Below are 21,591 nucleotides of genomic sequence, written 5' to 3' on the forward strand. Positions count from 1 at the left end.
AAACAGTTATACTTCAGAAAAAAAACTCCAAAAACCCAAACCCGTGCCTACTGTAGCATACCATACCCATGTTTCAAAGAGCTGTTACCTATCTTGTTAGCTAAATTTACTGCACTGTCTTATCCATCTTGGCTATACAGTTGTTGTTTCACATTTCATAGTATAGCTAATTTAGTGCTAAGTTTGTGGAAGACGATACAGAAGCTATAATTTTTTCTTGTTAGCAGCAAAGACAATTTGAGAAAAAAACCCCTCACGTTCTTACCTAAAATATGTGTGTGACTACGTACATTAGTGCCTCAAAGGAAAATAAAGTGGTGTGGGAAATGAATAAAATTAATATAGACTAGGCTGGTTTCAGTGCATGATGTGGCTATGGTAAAAGACCACACCTTGTTTGCCTCTTGGGACTGTATTTGCAGGAAGGTATTAATATCATTTGACTCTAATGAGATCTCAGCTGTTCTGATCTACATATCTGTATTCAAGAAAGCTCAATTTAACTGAAGAAGGAAAGAGGAAAGAAGGAGTATCAGAAACATGAAGAGAGCGAGACTTTGTTTATGAGATGATTTTAAGAAAGGCACACCCATTTAGTGCAGGAAACAAAGGCTAGGATAGGGTTATACAGGCATCAGAGTGTAAAATAGAAAGAAAAAGAGAGTTGAAGCAAGGGAGGTGGTTTCTTAAGCTAGTGAGAGCTGCACTGTCTGAGACAGTCCTAATGGAGGCAGTGGAGCAAAATCTTTCACTGGTTGGTAAATAATTTTAAGAGAGTTCTCTGTAATTTTATGAAAGGCGTTTATATTAAATATTGGCAAAGATAGAGACTAGGCACCATCTTCTGAAGGTTCTTTCAAACAATATGTAATAGGAGCTGAAACAAGAAAGCATAACTTTATTTTAGTAGTTATTATTGATTCTGATGTACGTAGCACACAGCGAATGTTGCTTTGCCCAGTTTCTTGGAAATGCTAAATGCTCCTCTTGTAGGAATTTATATGTTGTAGAATTTTATATTCGACTGCATAGTCTCTATGTTTGCACAGAAAGGATTTCAATGGTTCCAAATGAAACTGCCAAAATAATGCATTTACTTCTGGCTTTTGGTGAATTATTCTTGATTGAGTTTTTTTGAATAGTTAACCTACATGAAATAATAGTATATTATTATATAGTGTACACACACACACACACACACACACATATATATGAAATATTATGCAGATTTACTACTGCTGGCACTTAGCCTAGCAGTGATGCTTGCCTCCATTTTATTAAGATCTAATTTTTTTTGTGCAAAGGTTCCATAGTTGCTCTGAAAGCTAATTTGCAGTCTTTTTGTTTTGTAAGGAGGGAGTTCAAGCAGGCAAAAATACCAGCTTTAATTAATCTAAAATCTCTTCTAAATGTAGAGTATGCTACCAGAATGCAGCATTTTTGCTTCGGAGTATTGAAATGTACTGAGTTTGAGAATTTAAAAAATGAATTGTTTCAGTATTTCAGATACTTAAAATTAGATGTTTCAAGATTTCTGTTTAGAACATTCAGAATTTCTGACTGTGTAAAAAATATAGACAATTGATTTAATTGTCTTATGTTGGAAAAAAAATCTGAAATGTGGGAAAATACCTGGTGTTTTTATAAGTTATTTTTCAAGTAAGTGATAACATATATTTCTTCCTCTCCCCAACCTGACTTTAATAATATAATTTTCCACTACATAAATAAACATGCGGGTATATTTTGAGCATACTTAAACTTTTAAAAATTATCTATAGTTTTCTATTTTCTCTTCCACACAAAAAATCCACCAAACTCTGGAAGACACTCTTAACAGAAGGCAGCCTTCTATCTTCTTTTATATCTTTGGGTATATGGGAGAGGAACAAAACCGAAACAAAATTGAACTAGCAGTTAAAGACTCTAGTTTCTACACTATGTTGTATCTTTTAGCATCAGATTTGGATGCTCCTTTGGGGAAACTTTGCCTTAGGGTAGATTCAAAAATGTCAGTAGTGTACTAATAGTATGCAGTAAATTGAGGTATGCCATTTTATGTCTAGTGATACTGAGAACAAATGAGTTCCTAGTGTACATACATTAACAGTCGACTTTTTTGTGTGGATTTCTGAGAAAATTGTGTGGGATCACGTTGTGTTTCTCCCTGACACTAAACTGTAGTAACATTTGTAGCTAGTTTTGGCCAAATGTGACCAGGGCAGTGATCATCTCTCTGTATTCGGCACTGCTGAGGCCACGTCTCAAATCCCATGTTCAGTTCTGGCCCCTCACTTTAAAAAGGACTTTGAGGTGCTGGAGAGTGTCCAGAGAAGGGCAACAAGGCTCATGAAAGGACTAGAAAACACGTCTTGTGAGGAATGGCTGAGGGATCTGGGTTGTCAGGGGGACCTCATCGTTCTCTACAGCTCCCTAAAAGGAGGGTGTAGGGAGGTGGGGGCCGGTCTCCTCTACTGTTCCTGCAGTGAGGATGAGACAGGGCAGATTCAGATTAGATATTAGGAAATTTTTTTCACTGTTAGGATGGTCAGGAAATAGGTTTCCCAGGGAGGTGGTGGAGTCACCATCCCTAGAGATGTTCAAGATGGATCTGAATCTGTTGCCGGGTGATGTGGTTTAATGATTTAGGGTTACAGTGGTAGTGTTGGGTGAACGATGGGACTGGATGATGTTAAAGGTGTCTTCCAGCCTTGATGGTTTTACTATTCTATATAGTTCTCAAATGTTAAGTTCTTGTATGGTTTCATGAAGATAACTGTCACATTGGTGGATAGAACCCTGTTATTCTTCTTACTGAGGAAAACACTGAAGGGCAAAACCAAACCAGGAAATCTCTAGAGACTGGAGAGAGATTCACTGTAAGAACCCAGAAACCATTATCTGGATCTTGTACTTTTTAATACTTTCAAATAGGAAACATGCCTGGATGAGCTGTTACTGATTCTCCTACTCAAGGAACTTCTTCCTTGTACCTTTTCATATACTAGATACTGTATTGAGGCCAATTGTCACACCCTCACACTTGTGGAAATGCAGAATGGCTAACTCCCTGCTGGATACCCTAGGTTTACCAAGCAGCTTTTTTGTGTTTTTTGGGCTGGTACGAGATGAGAATAGAATGATACAGTGCAGCTGCTTGTTCAGCATCTTCTCTAGAGTAGATTTCTTGTTGAAGGAGTCCATTGTTCTTGAGGGCAAGGGAAGATTCAACAGAAGGAAGATGTTAGTGTGGTGAAATACAGTCTTTAAATCCCTTCAGGAGGGCATCTGAGCAATGATTTAAAGTTGGAAATACTTTTTTCCTTTTCTTTCCACTCCCAGTGGATCAATCTGAGCACACGCTTGTGATTTTGTTTTTGAATGTGGAAGTATGAGGTGGTAGTGGACAGAAATATCTTGGAGCTACCCATGGGGTAGGTTGGAAGTGTTATGAAAAGGCTTTTTAGGACCCTGAAGCAACTGTGAAGTCTCACCTGTCACTGTAGAAATGTTTGAAACCATAGTCACTCTTAAGCATTAAGATGCTTTGTCAGGTGGGTGTGCTGCAGGGCTTTCTGGGAGCAGCACAGCAGAGCAGTGGTTTTAGCTCTGTGCCTGTACGTCTGGCAGTATGAAAATAAAGCTTTCAAATCAGTGAAACTACTCTTAGAGTACATTCCCTCTGTGCAGCTGATCCTGAATGATAGCTTTGAGTACACTGGGATTTTCTGACTTTCCCAGAGCAGAGAGCTGCTTGGTTCTTTGACAGAAAGATGACATGGTACACTGTGCGTTTTTCAGAGTGCCAGCCAATTTCGTCCTAAAGAACTGTTGCAGATACAATTCTCATTTTCCTTTCAAGCTTAAATATGGTGAAAACTGGTAGACAATTCTACAGGAGATAGGGTTTATTTTTGTCAGATTGCGTATTTATTTCACTAGTTAGGGTTGTGGGGAGACCCATTTGTATTCCCAAGTATGGCACTTAAAATTGAACTGGGCAGAATATTTGTTTTATCTTACAACCTAAGTAGTTCAGCATTGTACCAGTATTTACTAGGGAACAAAACTGTAACCTTGGGTCTGTCAGTAATGAATTTCTTTATCATGAAGTAGTGGTTCTGTTTTTAATGAGAGCTACAGAAAAAATGTACAGCAGTTTCTCATCAGAGAGACCTTTGGAAAGGGTCAGCAAATCTTGGGTGCAGCTTATCCCTGTTCAAGCAAGAGCAGCAATTTAATACATGTACTTAAAAATGTGCACCTAGTCCCACATGAGGGTGGTGAAGGTTGGCAAGAAGACACATTGGATAATTTGCAACCTCAGGTCAATGAAGTTATGTTTTTGTGTAAGGGGTTGTGATACTCTACACAGTTACGAAAAGAGATCTGTCTGGGAGAGCTCCAGTCTATGTGAAGGGGTAGAAGACAAGTGTTACAGGCAGAACCCTAGAATGATTGAAACATAGGTTAATAAAAATCTTAATCCTTCTCTATGCATATGAAGCTCTCCTCCAGGACAGAGTTATTACAAAAGTTACTTGTATTTGCATGAACTCTTGCTACAACACTGCTTGTTGTTTGCAGTTCAGGTGATGCTGGTTCAAAAATAATATAGTAGAACTAGAAAAGGAATGAAGAAGGCCATGACAATTATATCTACTAGAAAGGGATTTCATCCAGAGATGGATTAGACAAGAATAATATGGCTAGAAAAAGAGGTGAGTGAGAGAGAATGAGTAAGAGAGAGTCAGAGAGCAAGCAAAAGTGAATGAGAAAGATAAGATGTAAAATAGATTGGAGAAGGTGATCAGGGAAGAGTTGCCCTGTAGTTCTTAGAACTGAAACACTCTAAAGCAAACTAACTATAAAGTTATTGGTATCGAGAAGTAGATTTTAGAAAATCATAGGCAGTAATAAAATTCATCGTAGCTGTCAAAAATTTGAAAGAAGTGTTAAAAAATGAGAGTTTGAAAAAATTGGTGAAGGCCTACCAGGATTTACAAACAAATTGTAATGGAGGCTGGTGGAAAAAGCTAATTGAGCACAATGGGAGCTACTGCTCATTTTCTTTTTCTAAGTGCTCGCTTCAGACCATTTTCAGAGACTAAATGCTGAGTTAAATGGCAGCTTGATTTTACCAGTAGAGTTGCATTTATGTATTAAGCAAATTTGACAGAAATGAATAGTTGCGTGGAGTATATGCACATAAAGACTTATTTCAGCAGAAGTGTTACTAACTAAATATCTTGTGTAAAGATTAGTAAACTTGTAAACTAAGTCATTTTGAAAGACATACTAATAACGACAAAGAGTTTTTTTCTATCAGCTGTGAACCTGTTGTCTGTGAGAATGCAGTGGCTCATGTGTACATCAATATATGCAGATTTTATGGCCAGATGTTCAACTAATGTGGAGACTATGGATAATTTTGGCTACTCCAACACACAGCAGTGATAATTTGGAATTTTTTAAAATAAATTCCAGTTCAGAATCATACAAATGGTGATTCTGTTCCAGTGTATGTTGCTACTTCTGGATCAGATTAATGTTTGTGATAGTGATGTAACTTGTTTCTTCCTGCTTAGCATGCCACTAAATAGCATCGGTGCCGTGATTTTGGAAAAAATACAGAGGTGCAGCTCTTTTGCTACAGCAGAACAATATCAATATTCTTGGTATAAAGGTTCTTTAAACCATGAAAAAATGTTATTGGCCTCATGGTATGAAGAGACGTGCATTGTGCCCTGGGCCCTTTGGCATCTCTTGTACCTTTATGGAATGGACACCTAATTAATTCCCCTGTCTGAGATTCCATGAGCTTTGGATACTGTTACTTTTTTGGTTTGTTTTCTTTTTTTTTTGGTGGGTGGTGACCTCATGCAAGAATTTACCTTGATTTTGCTCCTCATTGAAGGAAAAGATTAAATATTCATTTTCAAGATTAATACAGGGTGGAGTTTTAAATAAAATTAATTGTCTTTTACTTTTTTAGCAGTGTTTCATATCTCCGTTCTCCTGCTCTTTTCTGTTGATTAAACAAAGTTTTCTAATCCAGTCCTTACCTGGAATATTTTTGTAAAACCTGCGCATTCTTCTGATTCTATTTTACTGTGTGCACATCCAAGCACTTGGCTAAGTACTGCTTGCCGAGCAAGATTTAAATATTCATGGTATTTGGCCATTTTCAGTTGCCCTTTCATAACTGCTCCTCTTGAAACACAGGGACTAAATCAAAAGCCTCCTGGCTTGGAAGATGGGAAAGACTTGCTTTAAGCGCGATGAAGTACTGGAACAGGTTGCCCAGAGAAGCTGCGAATGATCATCCCTGGAAATGTTCAAGGCCAGGGTGGATAAAACTCTGACCAACTTGGTCTCATGACAGATATCTCTGTTAATGGCATGGAAGGTGGAACTAAATAATTTTTATAGACCCTTTCAACCCAGGCCATTCTATGATTCTACCACTGTGTCCTCTTTCCTCAATGCTTCTTATTTTAAAACCCTTAACTCTGTGCTGAATTAAGACCAAGCTCAGTCCTTTCAGACCTTCTCAGTGAATGGCTTTGTTTGAAACAGGTTGAAATAGGCTGAAGCGTTTTTACTAAAAACATACCAGTGTTTGTGGAGTTAAACTGACTTTCTAGAATGGTGCTTTTACCCTTGCAGGGTGTCCTTGTTCACCCTGAGCTTTTGCTGTGAAAGCTGATAGCACATCAGCTGCTCAGCACTTGTGGGTAAGCAAGAACACACCTGGCCTCGCTAATGACTACTCAGCGCCACTTAAGGGCTGATCGGAGCTGAAGGCTCTATTTACAAAATAGAAATTGCATTAGTCTAAAACACAACCTACAATTGCAATGAAATCTTAGTCAGAAGGCAATGCTCAGCATATTTTAGGATCCCAGCACCAAAAGTGATAACCATGATAGTTTGCTTACTCACCACTGGCACTTGAAGCACCAAGATTCATTAGCTATCCCATGACTGACCTTCAAGATCTCTACGTATCTTTCTCTCTCCCTTCTGCTTCTGTGAAGACATCTGTCTGACCACTGAGACACCCAGAAACTACTGAAACCACTTTTGACAAAGAGATCAGAAATTAGTAGTGCTGAACATGAGTCTCATCTCAGGATGCTTGTTTATGTGTTAGCTGGATTAGGATCAAAGTATTTTCTTTCCCATTGGGCAGCAACCGTGTTGCTAACATGCTTTCAATGAAACAAGAGGCTGAGCCCCTGCAGGAATGATTTCTGATGATCATTAAGTACTATCACATACAGAGCCAAGCTGGTTTGAGGGTGTAGGCCATCATCCAATTAAAGCAGCCTTTATGGACTACAGTGTCAAGTACATGAGACAGAAACGAAACTGCATAAAATTACTTGAGTTTTTTTCTTCTCCCTGATTTGCACATTTTAGTGCTTGTAGAGAAATAAAAGGTTATTGTCTCTAGTTCCAGTTTTACATCTGACTAGTTTTGTTTGGGTTTTTTTATTAGTTTTTTCAAGTACAATAAAGGGTACAATAACTCCTTACAATAAAGAGGTGAAAACATCTGTGGACTGTTCTTGCAAGGCAGTGTGGCATATGTATTAACGACATTTTTTGTAGCTGAACATTTAAAATGCTTCTAAAATTTATGTTGAAAAGCTAACTCAAAATGTTATATTTCTCTTTCATCTAAGATTTTTTTTCAGGAAAATTGTTAAAAAAATATTACTACATGAAAAAAGCATTTCGGAAAATCAGATACTTTTCAATTTAAAGTTTCTGCAGAAACAGTTTGATTAATTTATAGGAACCCTAATCTGGTCCTAATTATAACAGCTAATTAATCTTGGAATAAATATAGCTTGGATACTGTTATTAGAGATGAGGCACAGGTATTAATTATTAATAGTCAATGCTGTAAGGCTGAAAGATAAGTACTCAGGGGAAAATCTTCCCTAAACTCAAATTGAAATATGCAAACAAATATAGGGGTGGTTATTTCCAGAAGTATTAGCAATGACTAGGTGTTTATCTTTCCCTGACAGTCAGAGAGCATTAAGCACCTAATTGCTGTCTTTGAAAATCTCCACAAATTATAAAATAACACCTCACTTTTCTGGAAGATTCAACTGAATTGTGTACGTTTGCAATCTTCCACCAACAGAAGGTCACAACAGAAATCTGAGCTTGTAAAAACTGCCTGTCAGTTCCATGACCTCCATGTGAAGGTCTAGATTGCTTTATTGCTCAATGTCTTTTCAATCTGTTTTTAACCCATGAAGGTCAGGTCTTAGTGAAACATGTTTATATTTGGATGTGTTAGGTAAACCTACATTCCTGGGTGTTTGAGGAATTTCATCCATGTTTCCCTTCTTTCATTATTTGCATGGTTATTATGAGGGTTTTGTATTTGCAAATTGGCTTTTTTTACCTCTGAAGTTTTTGTTAGAATAGGTAATTAACTTTTTCAAACAGCTCTAAATGCTGGTCTAGTCTGTGCTGATATTCCAGCTTGATATTTCAAAAGGAAATATCAAGAGTGTTGTGTTGTGTTTCTGCTAGATGAAAATAGTAAATAATATTAGCTTTCCGTCTCCTGGAAGCAGTACAGTGTGGAACACTGTCCAAGTTCCCCTTTGCTGTCTGAATCTTCATCTAACACTGGCCTGGTCCTGGTGGATGTGGGATGGGTGTGTGAAGAGGTTAAGGAAAGTGCACTTGTGTATCTCTGTGTCCTGACTGGTTTCTTGTATGTGAATTCATTCTGGATTATGTATCTATAAACCACTGCAGACTGTATAAAATTTCTTAAATCTTATTGTCTTAATTGTCTTTACCTTTTTATGAGCAGCTCTCACCCCCCATTATTCGGAGTGAAACATATAAAAAATTTATATACATGATCTAAAAAAAGACTGAAATGAGCTAGATATTTCTGGTAAGTCAGTGAAACAGTCATTGCTGCTTCAATTCTGTTTCTTTCATCTTTTTTTCCTAAAAAGAGAGATACTGGGAAAAGGGAATAGGTAAAGAAATGTGTAGGGTTGTTGTTTTGTTGTGGCTGTTGTTTGAAGTTTGAGGTTGTTGGGTTTTTTTTTTTTTTTGTTTGCACCAGGGCTCCATATCAGTCTCTCAGTGATAAGTGAACTTCAAATAGAAATATATTGCAGAGCTTATCTCCAATATAATACTGTAAACGACATGTAGGTGTTTCTGAGCAGCCATAGCACATAAATGGCAGATATTTGAAAATGTTCTTTCCAAGGTATTTGTTTTGTCAAAAGTTCTCTTTCAGAAAACTAATTTACAGTTATCTTGACTTCATCTGAATTCTTGAGATGCCGTAATTTTTAAAATAATAATTTTATGTCAGTTGTTAACAACTCTACAAAATATCTACCCCTGGTTGTTCTCTGTAGTAGAATGACTAAAAGTTATGAGGAGAAATGGTATCCCATGTAGGATATTTTAAGTATTATATATGGTCTAATAAATTCTAGGTTTTCTTTTTGCAGTTGACCAAAGGGTTTCAGAGCTAGAACGAAATGGTTAGAAATGAAACCCCTTAGTGCAAGGCCTTCCAGTGTTGAGTATGCTTATTAAAACTGAATGCTGTGCTTTTTGACCAGCTGCTTCTGCAGCACAAATCGCATTTTACTGTGGAGATTTTTGCTTACAGGAAAAATACTAGTACAAAAGCTGCTGGCTGTGGTCAGAAGTGGCACCTGAATATCAGCATATTCTTTTGTCTGACAAAACACCCTCCTGAGGAGGTCAGCTAGTGCTAGCAGGGGAAGTGCTAAGGCTCTTAATTAAAATGTGAGCCTAACTTTTGGTTGCAGAAGTACCTGATTTTATTTTTTAAGAGAATAAAAAAATGAAACTTTTCCTGCCAAAACAGTCTTTTCCTGGAAAGTTATGCACCTACTGATAAGTGTCTATACCTCTCTGTTGTACATTGGCTGTGTGTATTTTGAGCATTTCCTGGAAAAGTGCACTCTTTTTCCCTTCAGCTTTTTAGTTATTGCTAGAAGAGAACAATAGCTTGTGTCCTGAGGGTTTTGACTGGGGATATAGTATTTAGACATTCTTCAGTTATATGAAATGTAGAAGACAACACAAATGAAGAGACAGCGTTAAAGTTTCTGAACAGTCTGTCCTACTGTCTGATATGACCGCGCTTCTGGAAAACAATGGCTGAAAGTATGAGACTGAAATGTCTTCTGCAAGCTGAGAACTAGCACCTATACCCTTTAAATGTGTCTTTGAAATATCTGTCATGTTTCTATCTCAACTACATCTATTTTACAGGCATTGGTGACATCAAGTGTGCTTACACAGTGCAATTATAGCATGGAGGTGCTTTTCTCATTTATGTATGTCTCAGTGAAACAAAATTCCTACTTCTTGTTTTTGGTATCATATACATTTACATTGTCTACTGTGTTCAGTATTAATCTCTGCTCTCTGCTTTGTCTTTCCAGCACTGGCTTGAGCCCAACAAATCCATCTTCAAACAAATGAAATGTAAGTCTTGAGAGCTCATGTTTTTAAACTGATTTTCAAATGTCTGAAGGTTTTCTTGTGCTTCCATGCAGTAATTTAGAATAAGCTTCATTTATTTCTCAGGGCAAATATGTCTTTCGTGTCCTATCTGGAGGCCTAAAAGCTTTATGCTACCCTGATTTCACCATCTCACAGTGCTCTGCACATCAAAAGCTTTTACTTACTGCTCAAGGCTAGAGCCAGAGGCCAGCAGATGTTTGGGGTGGCAGATCTGGTGGGAAGACCTGTATGTTCCAGCTCCCATTTTCAGTCAAATGCAATCAGCCACTGGGAGATGGCAATAAAAATGGAATGTGGCAATTGCTTCTGGGTCTTTTCTGGTTTTCCTTTTTTCTGCTGCCCCTTGCTGCCTGAAAATGCAGAGTATTGACTTGAGATCATTGTTGTCTAGCAAAATCAAGTACTGTGGGCTAAGCAGTGAGCTTCTGACACTGGTGGGGGGAAATTAAGATCATTATTTTTAAAAATGTCCTCAAAACAGGAATGTATTATATTAATTATCTTTTTGAAATGTTCCTGTCTGGCTTATGGTTTCCATTAAACAGTCCAACTGTGAAGACCGCTCCAGGAGACAGAGCTGCTTTGGTACTCAGAAGTTTATGTCAAGCAGCAGAAGACAGTTTATTTAGCAGTTCTGGAGACTTGACTTAGCTCATTAGAAGTTGCATCTTGGCCATTATCTATCTATCTATCTATCTATCTATCTAGAGTGCTGTGAGTGTTCTGAATTATTCAAAACAACTTTTCCTGCATACAGATGTTGCCTACATGTGGTAGATTCCATGATCAATTCCATAGATGTAGCGATTTGATGGCCTCATCAGAGGATTTCTGTGGCTTTTGTGATAGAATCCTAATCAAAACTCTAAAAACAAATGAATGCATAGCAAAAAAAGCAAAATAAAATGCAGCTAGCATGAGGTTATCGTGGTGAACAGGTCTTAAGAACAACAGCAAAAAAAAATGAGATGCTAACAAAGGATTTTTGTTACCAGCCTTAGATTTAGAATATAGAGGTTGAATTAACTATATGATTGGCAACTTACATCTATTACTAGTGTAACTTAACTTCATCTTATGTCACAGAAGAAGGACTTTAGTTGCTACAATAACCCTTTAAGGAAAAAAGAAAATAAAGCTATGTGTATATTTTATGTACATGTCTAGAATCCATTAGATTATGCTCCCACAGGTTTCAAGGACATTTTTTTATGAATTTGGCATCAGAAACATTTTGACTTATTTTTCTAAAAATAGTCTATATTAATGTAGAACACCAAACAATTTCTAAAGGCACGAGGTTAACTCATACTTGATCTAAAAATATTCAGTTTATTATGAAAAGGTTTAGACTCAGAAGAAGAAATTACTGATACTCATTTGCAAAACATTCCAATCTCAGGTGGCAAAAGTGAGGACTGAAATTAGTAGACAGTGCAAAGTCTAAAAACTGAAGCAATGAAGTAACTGGTTAATAGCACATATGTTATGCATACATGGTTTCTGGGAGAAATGATGGCAGAAAGCTAATCACAGTGACTGTATTAGATGGATGTTTTCTTTTATTTCTTTGCATTAAGGAATTAAGGAAACAAGAATAATTTTCTCTGATAATACTAATGACTCAAAAAGTTCTAAATTCAGTTGAATGCTTAGATTTACATAGAATTGTGAAGCACTTGCGTACATGCAGAAAATTTTCAAAAATGCTGTGTGCTTGAGCTCAACTACTATTTGTAGGGAACTTCCTTTTCCTCCAGCACAGCAGCAAGTTTTTCAGTGTGTTTATTCATGCACTCAGTATTGACAAGTATTTGGAGCAGAAAAGGTTTGACTAGTAGAAGTATTCTGGTATACATTTATACTAGCTTTCATGAGTCTCATGAATCAGTCAGGCATAATCCTTCTATATAGTCAGGTTGTACAGAATTCACTATCTGGCAACAGTACATTTCTGGAACAGAATGTTGTATATTTGGAGCTCTGAAGTGTCCGTAGGATCTTGTGTGGTGTGCTAAGTTTTGACTTCTTAAGCTTTGGAAAAAATAGTTTCAAGTTCACGTTTAGTAACACTGGGATATGACAGGAATAATCTTCTAAAATGTTTTCTGTTTTGTCTTATCGCATATGAAATCATATTTAAAAGTGTGCTGGTGCCACACAAAAAGAATGAAGGCATGGTATATTTTCTGTCTCATCATCTACGTTTGCATTTTCCACTCTCATTTTAATGTTTGTGTTTTAACATGACGTGTAAAGTCTAGATCTGTGCCTCAGCCATTTCTACCATGAATTTTGCCCAAGACGGAACAATTTAGTTTCTGAGAAATGTCCTGAACCACTGCCAGTCTTGTTTGTACAGATTGAAGCCAACTGGTGACCCATGATCAACAGCTGCAAGAAGTGCGCTTCCAATAGTGTATTGGAAAACTGTCTGGAAGGTTGCCTAAGGAAGCTGTATCTTTGTGGTTCAGGATACAGAACTTCTGAAAGAAATTTTTCTGTTCTTTCGCTTTTCTGTGCTTTTGCGTGTTTTTGTGTATACTGTTATTCTCTCCCAAATGCTGGCAGTAAAGTTCTCTTTTTGGCCATCCTACACATTGTGTTGCTTATTTTCTGTTTAGGAATAGAATAGTGTAAAACTCGAGTCACATCAGCACTGTTTAAGTAAAGAACAGAGTTTTCCCATGCACTTTCTCTCTTGCTACTTTTGGATTAATTTTAAAGATTATTCTGTATAGTAATATACAGCTCTCCTGTAACCTGTTTGGTGGGAAATGTCCAAATATATGTGTTTTGTTCTTGATGACAATGGAACAGAATATTTTCTGTTTCTCTGATATGCAGGAGTTCTAAATGTCCATGTTTTTCTTTCTGCCTTGCCTAACTGAAAGAGTGTACACTACATATTAGGGGAAAATTCTTTACTGTGAGGGTAGTGAGGCACTGCAACATGTTGTCCAGAAAGGTAGTAGGTGTCCCGTTCTTGGAGGTGTTCAAGGCCAGGTTGGAACCTGGTCTAGTGCAAGTTGCTCCTGCCCATGGAAGGAGGTTTGGAACTAGATGATCTTTAACATCTCTTCAAACCCAAACCACTCCATAATTCTATGATCTGAAAGAGTAAAGATAAAAGGATTTTCTCCTGTGTCAGGTCATTGGAATTTTGTAATTAAATTGCCTAATCTCTAATCCTGTCCTAAAATCTGAAAGGAGGTAGAATGAACCAGAGGATCTCAGTACAAATGTAAAGAAAAGTTTAGTCAAATATGAGATTCATAAATACGTGTACAATGAGAACAGGAAGTTTTGTGTGATCCTCCCGGCTGTGTATTCTATACCTGTGATTCTCATGAAGATTTAATAACACCTTTTTAAGCATTATTATAAGCAGGTGACAAAAATCCGCCTTGCCCTGTAACTAATGGGTGCAATGTGGGAGACCCCTAGTTTGAGATTTGTGATGGATCAGGTATCACTTATACATAAAAACACTGAGTAATGTTCTGTCTGTCTTAAAAATGCTCAGCAAGGAGTTTGGATAAACAGCTGATTCATCTGGTAAGGGAAGAGGCATGTGGAAACAACTGAGTATGTCTTAATGGTTCCCCAGAGATCCTTCTGCAGCATTAGTGAACATGAAGACTATTTGAGTGTAATATTTTTCTTGCTTGTTTGTTTGTTTTTTAAATTTCACTAGCTTTTTGTAGGATACTGTAGTTCAGAGAATATGTAACATCTGCTTTTGGCTTTCAGTATCCACCTGTACTTCATGTTTAGAATAAAACCCCAACACTGCCAGTGCAGTGAATTACAGAAGGTAGTATTTGTGCTGGGTGAAAAGCAGATTGTAAAAAACAAATAGGAAACCTTCCAAAAAAGTGTCAGCTGGGAATCTTCCATCTTCCTCTATTTGATTGATACTTGTAAAATTTCAATCAAGTTTTTCACCAGCTTTTAAAAACTATTTTCTTCTTTCATAATGTTGCGGTTTGACCCCAGTGTCTTGGGGTGACTTTATGATGTGTATCCCATATGGCTGCCCTATGCCCAGAAGTTAATTTTTGTGCCTTTCTATGCCTTTAAACTGAGCCTGAGAGGGGGAAGGAAAAACTGAGCAAAACTTTCTCAGAGCAGTTTGCAGCTTTTTCAAGGTCACACAGAGATAGTGACTGTTTTTTTCCAGCTGCAGCAGGGGAGGGAGGAAGCACCCAGCTTGCTGCTTTCCAGTCAGCTTTTGGCCAGTTGTTCAGTTTCTTTTTCTCTGGGGAGAGACTGAGAGTTGAATTTTTTCCTTCCCTGGAATTTCGGATTTTCTCCCTTTTCTGCTGGACTGCTTCAACATCAGAGCACATCAGGAGGACTTTCCACTGGGCACAGAGGGCCTGGCCCTGGGCCAAGCCCCAGCTCCGAGGAGACCAAAGGAGGACCCTTAACACTTTTTCCCAGGTTTTTTGTCTACAGTGAGAGATTTTATTATTTAGCATTATTTTCCTTTTCCTGTGTGTTTGGTAAACAAACAGTTTTTATCTCCTTCACTTTCCTTCGAGGAAAATTAATTTTTTTCCCGAACCTGGTGGGGGAAGGGTGGTTGTGCCTTCTCTCAGAGGATATGTTTCTAAATTTGGCCAAACCGGAACAAATTCAGTGGCGCCCAACTGTGTGGCTCGAAGGAAAGTGAAAAGCCTGTGCTAATTACATTTTGGTTTGAATTTACTTATTCTGTGTTGGGGTAAAATAGCCACCATGTTAGTTGAGTTCATAATGTCTCTCTGCTTGATATAGTCATGTATTTCTGGTCCGTAGGCTTGTTTAAGGTACTAGTGCCTTTCTGGTCCCTAGGCCTATCTGCCTATCCACAACTTGCTCCAATCTTATCCTTGATAGGGAATTTTTTCAGAGCAGGGGCATGAATTCGGATTTCTATTTTGCTGTGCTTGGTGATAATGATTTATAAGGAGTTAACAGAGGTACAGGCAGCTGTTCGAAGTGTGTATGATATGTGGTTTCTCCATCCTAACCCCAGTCCTAGCTTTGGTAGCCTGTTTTGGGAATTTATTAGTAATTGCACCCAGATTGTAAGAGGAGGAGGAGACAGAGTTTCTCTTTCCTTTAAATTTGATAGGTTATCTTTTGAGAATGTTCAGTTTCCCCTGGATGTTAAAGAGACCACCCTCCTGGTATTTAATTCGGTAATCTTCCTCTATGTAGTTTGCAGCTTGTCTAGAATGCGAGCTCAGATTTCCAGGGTGACCGATGAGACACCTGACCCAGAGGTGGAACATGCTGAGTGGGGTGGGGAATGGGAGGATATGGGTCAAATCCTGAAGAAATTCTCTGACCCAATGGTTTGCAATTTCCCCCCTGAACAAGTTCAGAGACCAGCTGAGGTGTGGAAATATTTGAAAGAGAAATACAATGACAATTCTAATGAGAAAAAGCTCATTGCAATAGGTTGGGCTTTGGCATATGCCTATCTCACACTGCAGCAGGTAAAGGTAGAGGGGCAGGAAGATAAATCAGCAAACCCTGCAGATACCCCAGTCACTCAGGCTGCAGATAAACCAGACAGCAAGCCCAAACCAGATGGAGAGTCTAAGCCACTGACAGTGGCTCCTGTCATGAGAAAAAAACACACAACCAAAACTGATCGCCCAGTGAAAGATGAAGATAATGCAGGGGAAGGAACCTCAAAACCACCAACTGACTCAGGCACAGAAACCATTACTGAGTCATTGTCTATAAAGGACCTTCACAGCTTAAGAAGGGACTACACCCGATGGTCTGATGAATACATAATAAGTTGGATGGTCTGTATTTGGGATGCTGCAGGTGATGATGTGATGCTGGATGGTGCTGAAGTGAGGCATTTGGGTTCCCTGTCACATGATCCAGTCATCAACCAAGCGATGAAAAGGGAGGCTGACTCTGCCAGGCTCTGGAGATGGGTTTTGACAGGCGTGGTTGAAAGATATATGTGTGGAGATGATCTCTACATGCAGCAAACCCAGTGGAAGACCATAGAACAAGGGATCCAACGCCTGAGAGAACTAGGGGTTGTAGAGATTGTCTTCACAGATGACCCAGGATTGAGGGGCCCAGACCGGGCCAGAGTTAATCCATTCATGTGGCGAAAACTCATATGATTTGGGCAAGACTATGCTTCTGCTTTAGCAATAATGAAACCAAACTACGGTGTGAATGAGACTGTGAAAGATATGGCAGTGAAGCTCCGAGCATATGCAGACTCTGTGCATGGCCCAACCCATGCAAAAATCGCAGCTGTGGAAACACGGGTGCAGAAAATGGAAGATGAAATAAAGAAGAATCACCAGGAACTCAAGAAGGAGATCAAAGAGGGCCTTCTCCAAATCTCAGTGGTACAGATCAGGGATTCTGATACCAAACGCGGACGTTCCCAATAGGCCCAGCCAGCCACCAATCCCCACACAGCAACACACTCAGTCCCTCACCATCAGGATCAGGGAGAGAAGGGTAAAAGCTGGAAAACTCTGCGTTAAGACTAAGACAGTTTAATAGGGAAAAGAAAAGCACTCACAAGCGAATCAAAACAAGGGATTAATTCACCACTTCCCATGGGCAGGGAGGTGTTCAGCCATCTCCAGGACAGCAGAGGCCCACCATATGTAACAGTGACTTGGGAAGAAAATCACTCCAAAAATCTCCCCTTCTTCCTTTTTCCTCCTACTTTATATACTGAACATGATGCCATGTCATCTGGAATATCCCTCTGGTCAGCTGGGGTCACCTGTCCTGGCTGTGTCTCCTTCCAGCCTCCCTTGTACTCACAGTCTCCTCCCCAGTGCGCCAGTACAAAAAGCAGTGAAGGCCTTGGCTTTGCGCAAGCCCTGCTCAGCAACAGCAAAGACATCTCTGTATTATCCACCCCATGTTCAACACAAAACACAGTCATTGTGAAGGAAATTAACTCTACCCCAGCATAAATCACCACACATGAATACTTTTTTCTTTTTTCAGATTATTTTTCTATGAAGAAAATGGTAATATAGATGTGTAGGTTTTTTGTAGACTTTGTGATTCTCATGTGAGACTCAGTCCCTTAATTACTGATGTCTGTACCAAGGGAGACAGCTCCCATATTCCTCTTTGTTCAGGTCAGGGTGTTGTAGCTTTGGGCATACTTTAGGGAGATCCTTACTGTTTCATGTACATAGAATATTCTACCTTAGTTAAATGTAAGTCAAATAAACTTTAAAAACATACAATCAGTTGCCTGGAGAACTATGCTCTGTGTGTAGTTCCTTCATGAGGAACACTTAACATAATTTAAATGATCTTATTTGTTCTTTTGCCTTCACCTCTTACATACTGTTCACATATAAACTGGCAAATCAATAGTTTTGCTTCAATGGAGTTTGCTGTCAACACTATTCTCCACACTAAAGTCCTTTTAAATTATTGCAATTGTGAATAATTTTTAGTGAGAAAGTGAACTCTGATGGTAGGAAGTTCTGACAGAGCCTTGGGCATTTCTCTATGCCAGCTACTCCTTATCTGAGAGATAAAGGACCCTTTTGAAAGTAAAGGCTTATAAGAAATGGCTATTAAAAAACTGATTATGTGCTTGTTAGTTTTGTGTTGATGAAATGTGCTCCTGCAAATTTTGCTCTGTTTTCAGAAGGTTTGTTGTTAATGTTTGCACTTTAATATATAAGTGGTAGAAGTAATTTTACTTTCAAGGAATTGAGAAATTATCTGGCTTGACAATCACATCTCTTGAGCTGATAAAATTCTGCTATGAGAAACCAATGAAAGAACATGAAGTCCTGATGTGAATTTCTCCAGTGCAGTAAAATCTATAAGAAAAAGGCCTTTTTAAATACTTACATATCATCTAATGTGTCTTGGGAAGAACCTTAGGCTTATGATCTACCTTAAAATTAAGATGGAGAGTAAAGTGGATAGCTCTGGGAGTTCCCTCCTTCCCCATTCAAATGTTCATTGTGTCTGGTTTTCTAATCAAGAATAAGAAACAGAAAAAGAAGATCTCCTTCTGTAATTGCAGGGACCTTTCTTATCTCCAGAGATGAATTAGATGGATGGGTTCATATTCTTTTTAACATTTCAAATTGCTAGCTGGGTTTGTTCCATTCTTGCACAGCAATAGAGAAGGGACTGCAGGTTGCAGCAGACTTGTATAGTATTGCTGCACTGCCGAGGAGGAATATTGTTACAGAAGCTTGAGTCTAGGAAAAGATTTGCAAAATAGGCTTTAAGCTGCCTTGACAAATCTCCTGCATGTCCTGTGCATTGGTGTGTACTTCTGTCACATACTGTTCTTCTGCTACAAATAAAACATTTCCTACTTTAACATTTCTTATGAATGTGGGCTATTTTTATAGTGCAGTTCAGCCATCCTTTCCTCACTATGATACTCTTTTCTTATAGGGCAGCTGCTAGTTCTATGTGGTTACTGCCAGAGTGGAACTCTTCTAATACAAATCCTTTTTTTTTCTTTCTTTATTTTTACCACAGACAGATTTTCAATTTTTTTATTGACATCGAAAAATTGGGTAAAATTCAGTACATTTTGGGGTCTTGCAGTAGGCTTGTATTTGCTAGGGCCCTCATTAACTACTCTTACATCTGCATTGCTATTTCAAGCCCAAACTAAATCGAAATCTGCCAAAATATCTAAAAGGTCTTTTTTTCTGAGAAAGAGCTCTTGCTTGTTTAATTCAGGTTGTCTCTTCTATCATGTTTTGTAAGTGGAACAGTATTCCAAAAGCATGGGTTTTCCTCCCTTGCTTAGTTTTAAGATGCCTATTGAGGAGTGAGAGAACCGTTTAAGATGACTTCAGTTATCTTGTGCTTTGTCCAGGCAACTCGACTCCTTAGTGAGTTTCTGCATGGCTGCTTTCCTTTCTGGGACAGTGAATTCACTTTACCTTCTACGCTGCCGTAACAGGGCAGGGAAGACATAATGATGTCTGCTGTTTTACAGCCTCTTTTCAGATAATGCTGCAGTCTAAGACAGCAAAGCCCACAGAAAATAGACTGAGTGTTTCTCTAGCCTTCAGAGGGCTTCTCCAGATTTGAAAAGTGTGAAAGTTCAAACCTCCTCTAGAGAAAAAGGCTTATTTTTCTTTATTCATTTCCTCTTCATTTCTATTTATTATTGATTACTTGCTTTCTTTTTTTTCCCTGTATTTTTCATCATTCCATTCCCATCCCTTCTGAATTTCCTCCTTGTGTCTTAAATGAGTAGTTTTTTAAACAAGGAAGAAAAGGTGAAATGAGCAGTTTTAATTGAGGCTGACTGTACTTAAAACAAGTACAATGTGAGGTTTTGAAAGAGGAACATATTCCTTTATCTTCCAGAAGAGTTGAGCCTTCTGAAAGATACCAAACATAACAAAAGATTCAATGCATTTCAATTTTGTATTGCTGTTGTACATCACACGGAGCTGTGTGGTATCCAGAGATGTGTTTCTGGAGCACTGCAGTCAGAGTAGATTGAAGAGTATCATGATTGTTGAACTAATTACCATATGAAGCTTATACAAGCCTATGAACTGGTAAGCTTTAGAAGTTGGTACAGTAAAATGTTCTGGTAGCTTACTAATTACTGTTATAATTTACAATTTAAAAAAAGTATTATTGATTTCACGTGTTGGTGTCTTCCATTTTCTCCGTAATTTTTTTTTTGCGGTTTTCTTCTGCCTTCCCTTTTCCTGCTGTAGAAGCACCATCTCTTCAAGGTTTTGCAAATTTAAAACTGACTGCATACGTTGAGAATATACCACAAACAAAATATTTTAAAACTAACTAGAATATTATAGACCTGCACTTCACTCTGAATCAAAGTGCTCGAGAGGCACTGATTAAAAAATTGTAATATTTCCTGTTGTCATGATCCTTTCCTCTTTCTCCATTCCCTTTTCCCTTTTCCTTTTCTTTTTCCCCCCTTTCTTTTCTCTTGAAAGGTTTGTACGTCAGGCCTGGTATTGATACCATTGCTCAGAATTAGGTACTATAGTCTTATTAAATACTGGAAACAGAAATATTTCTATTGTTATTAGGAAAGGTACAGAAATATTTCTATTTAATTTCACAAATTAAATGGTTTCTTCAATTTTGTAGTATTACCATTGTTTACTGTTTGCCAAAAAAAACCACCCCAAAATAAAGCATATATAATATTTACTGCTCGTTTGAACCTCTGCCTAAACTAACCACTAGTAAAACTCTAAGTTCGCTCTTTCAGAGTGGCTTAAGCAATGTTTCTTTGCTAGTGTTCTCATGCTTTTTCTTTATGTTTCAGCTCATCCACCATACACCATGTGCTTTAGAGTGAAATTCTACCCACATGAACCCTTGAAGATTAAAGAAGAGCTCACCAGGTATTTTTTTGGTGGTTTTTTTTTGTTTGGGTTTTTTTGTTTTGTTTTGTTTTGTTTTGCTTTGTTTTCTTTTGTTTTGTTTAATCTGTGCATTTAATGTGCATTGCTAACAAGTTCAGGAAAAGGCAGATTGTGTGGGGTAGATTTCTCACTATTTCTGCTAAAATTAGCATAGGCTGACATTTGCAATACTGATCACTCTTCTTTTTATTGTGATTTTTAAAAGCAGTTTAAGAGAGCTTTTCTATAACATACAGAAAAGTAGTTAGGTTATACAAGAACTTTCAGGAAGTGACTCAATGGTCAAATGATTGGGCAAAGGTCATGACTCTTTCTCTGGCAGGGATAAGTTCCTTTTTTGTCTTTGTTTGTTCTTCCTTTCTTTCATTCTCTTTTTTTTTTTCCCCCCCCTGAAATAATCTGGGAAGTTTAATTCAGTCCTGACTATTTCAATAGGTGTATGTATAGTCTCACTGAATTTTCTCTTGTATGTGTCTTTAGGATCATAAACAAGATAGTCTTTTCAAAGTACTGATAGGCCTTTAGCGAACTGATGTAGAGGTGAAATATATTTATATTTTTCGAGTACAGCTGCTATGGAGGGTAAGAATTCTTGCTGCTTATGTTGGAATTTTGAAATTTATGC

At 38.0% G+C, this 21,591-nt stretch overlaps 1 protein-coding gene across 4 annotated transcripts in view; it reads left to right on the forward strand.

The window, feature by feature from the left end:
* The window catches only part of FRMD3 (FERM domain containing 3), a 134,952-nt gene that overhangs the window by 62,051 nt on the left and 51,310 nt on the right, over window positions 1-21,591 (forward strand). For 3 of the 4 annotated variants that reach the window (XM_032096369.1, XM_032096370.1, XM_032096371.1), the window contains 2 exons: window positions 10,482-10,524; window positions 20,867-20,945. In XM_032096369.1, coding sequence (XP_031952260.1) covers window positions 10,482-10,524; window positions 20,867-20,945 — 122 coding nt within the window. Of the gene's footprint in view, window positions 1-10,481; window positions 10,525-14,967; window positions 15,010-20,866; window positions 20,946-21,591 lie in introns of those variants that run through there. The other variant, XM_032096372.1, reaches the window with a different exon arrangement.

Source organism: Corvus moneduloides, chromosome Z (assembly GCF_009650955.1).
Source record: "Corvus moneduloides isolate bCorMon1 chromosome Z, bCorMon1.pri, whole genome shotgun sequence".
In the NCBI taxonomy this organism is placed as follows: Eukaryota; Metazoa; Chordata; class Aves; order Passeriformes; family Corvidae; genus Corvus; species Corvus moneduloides.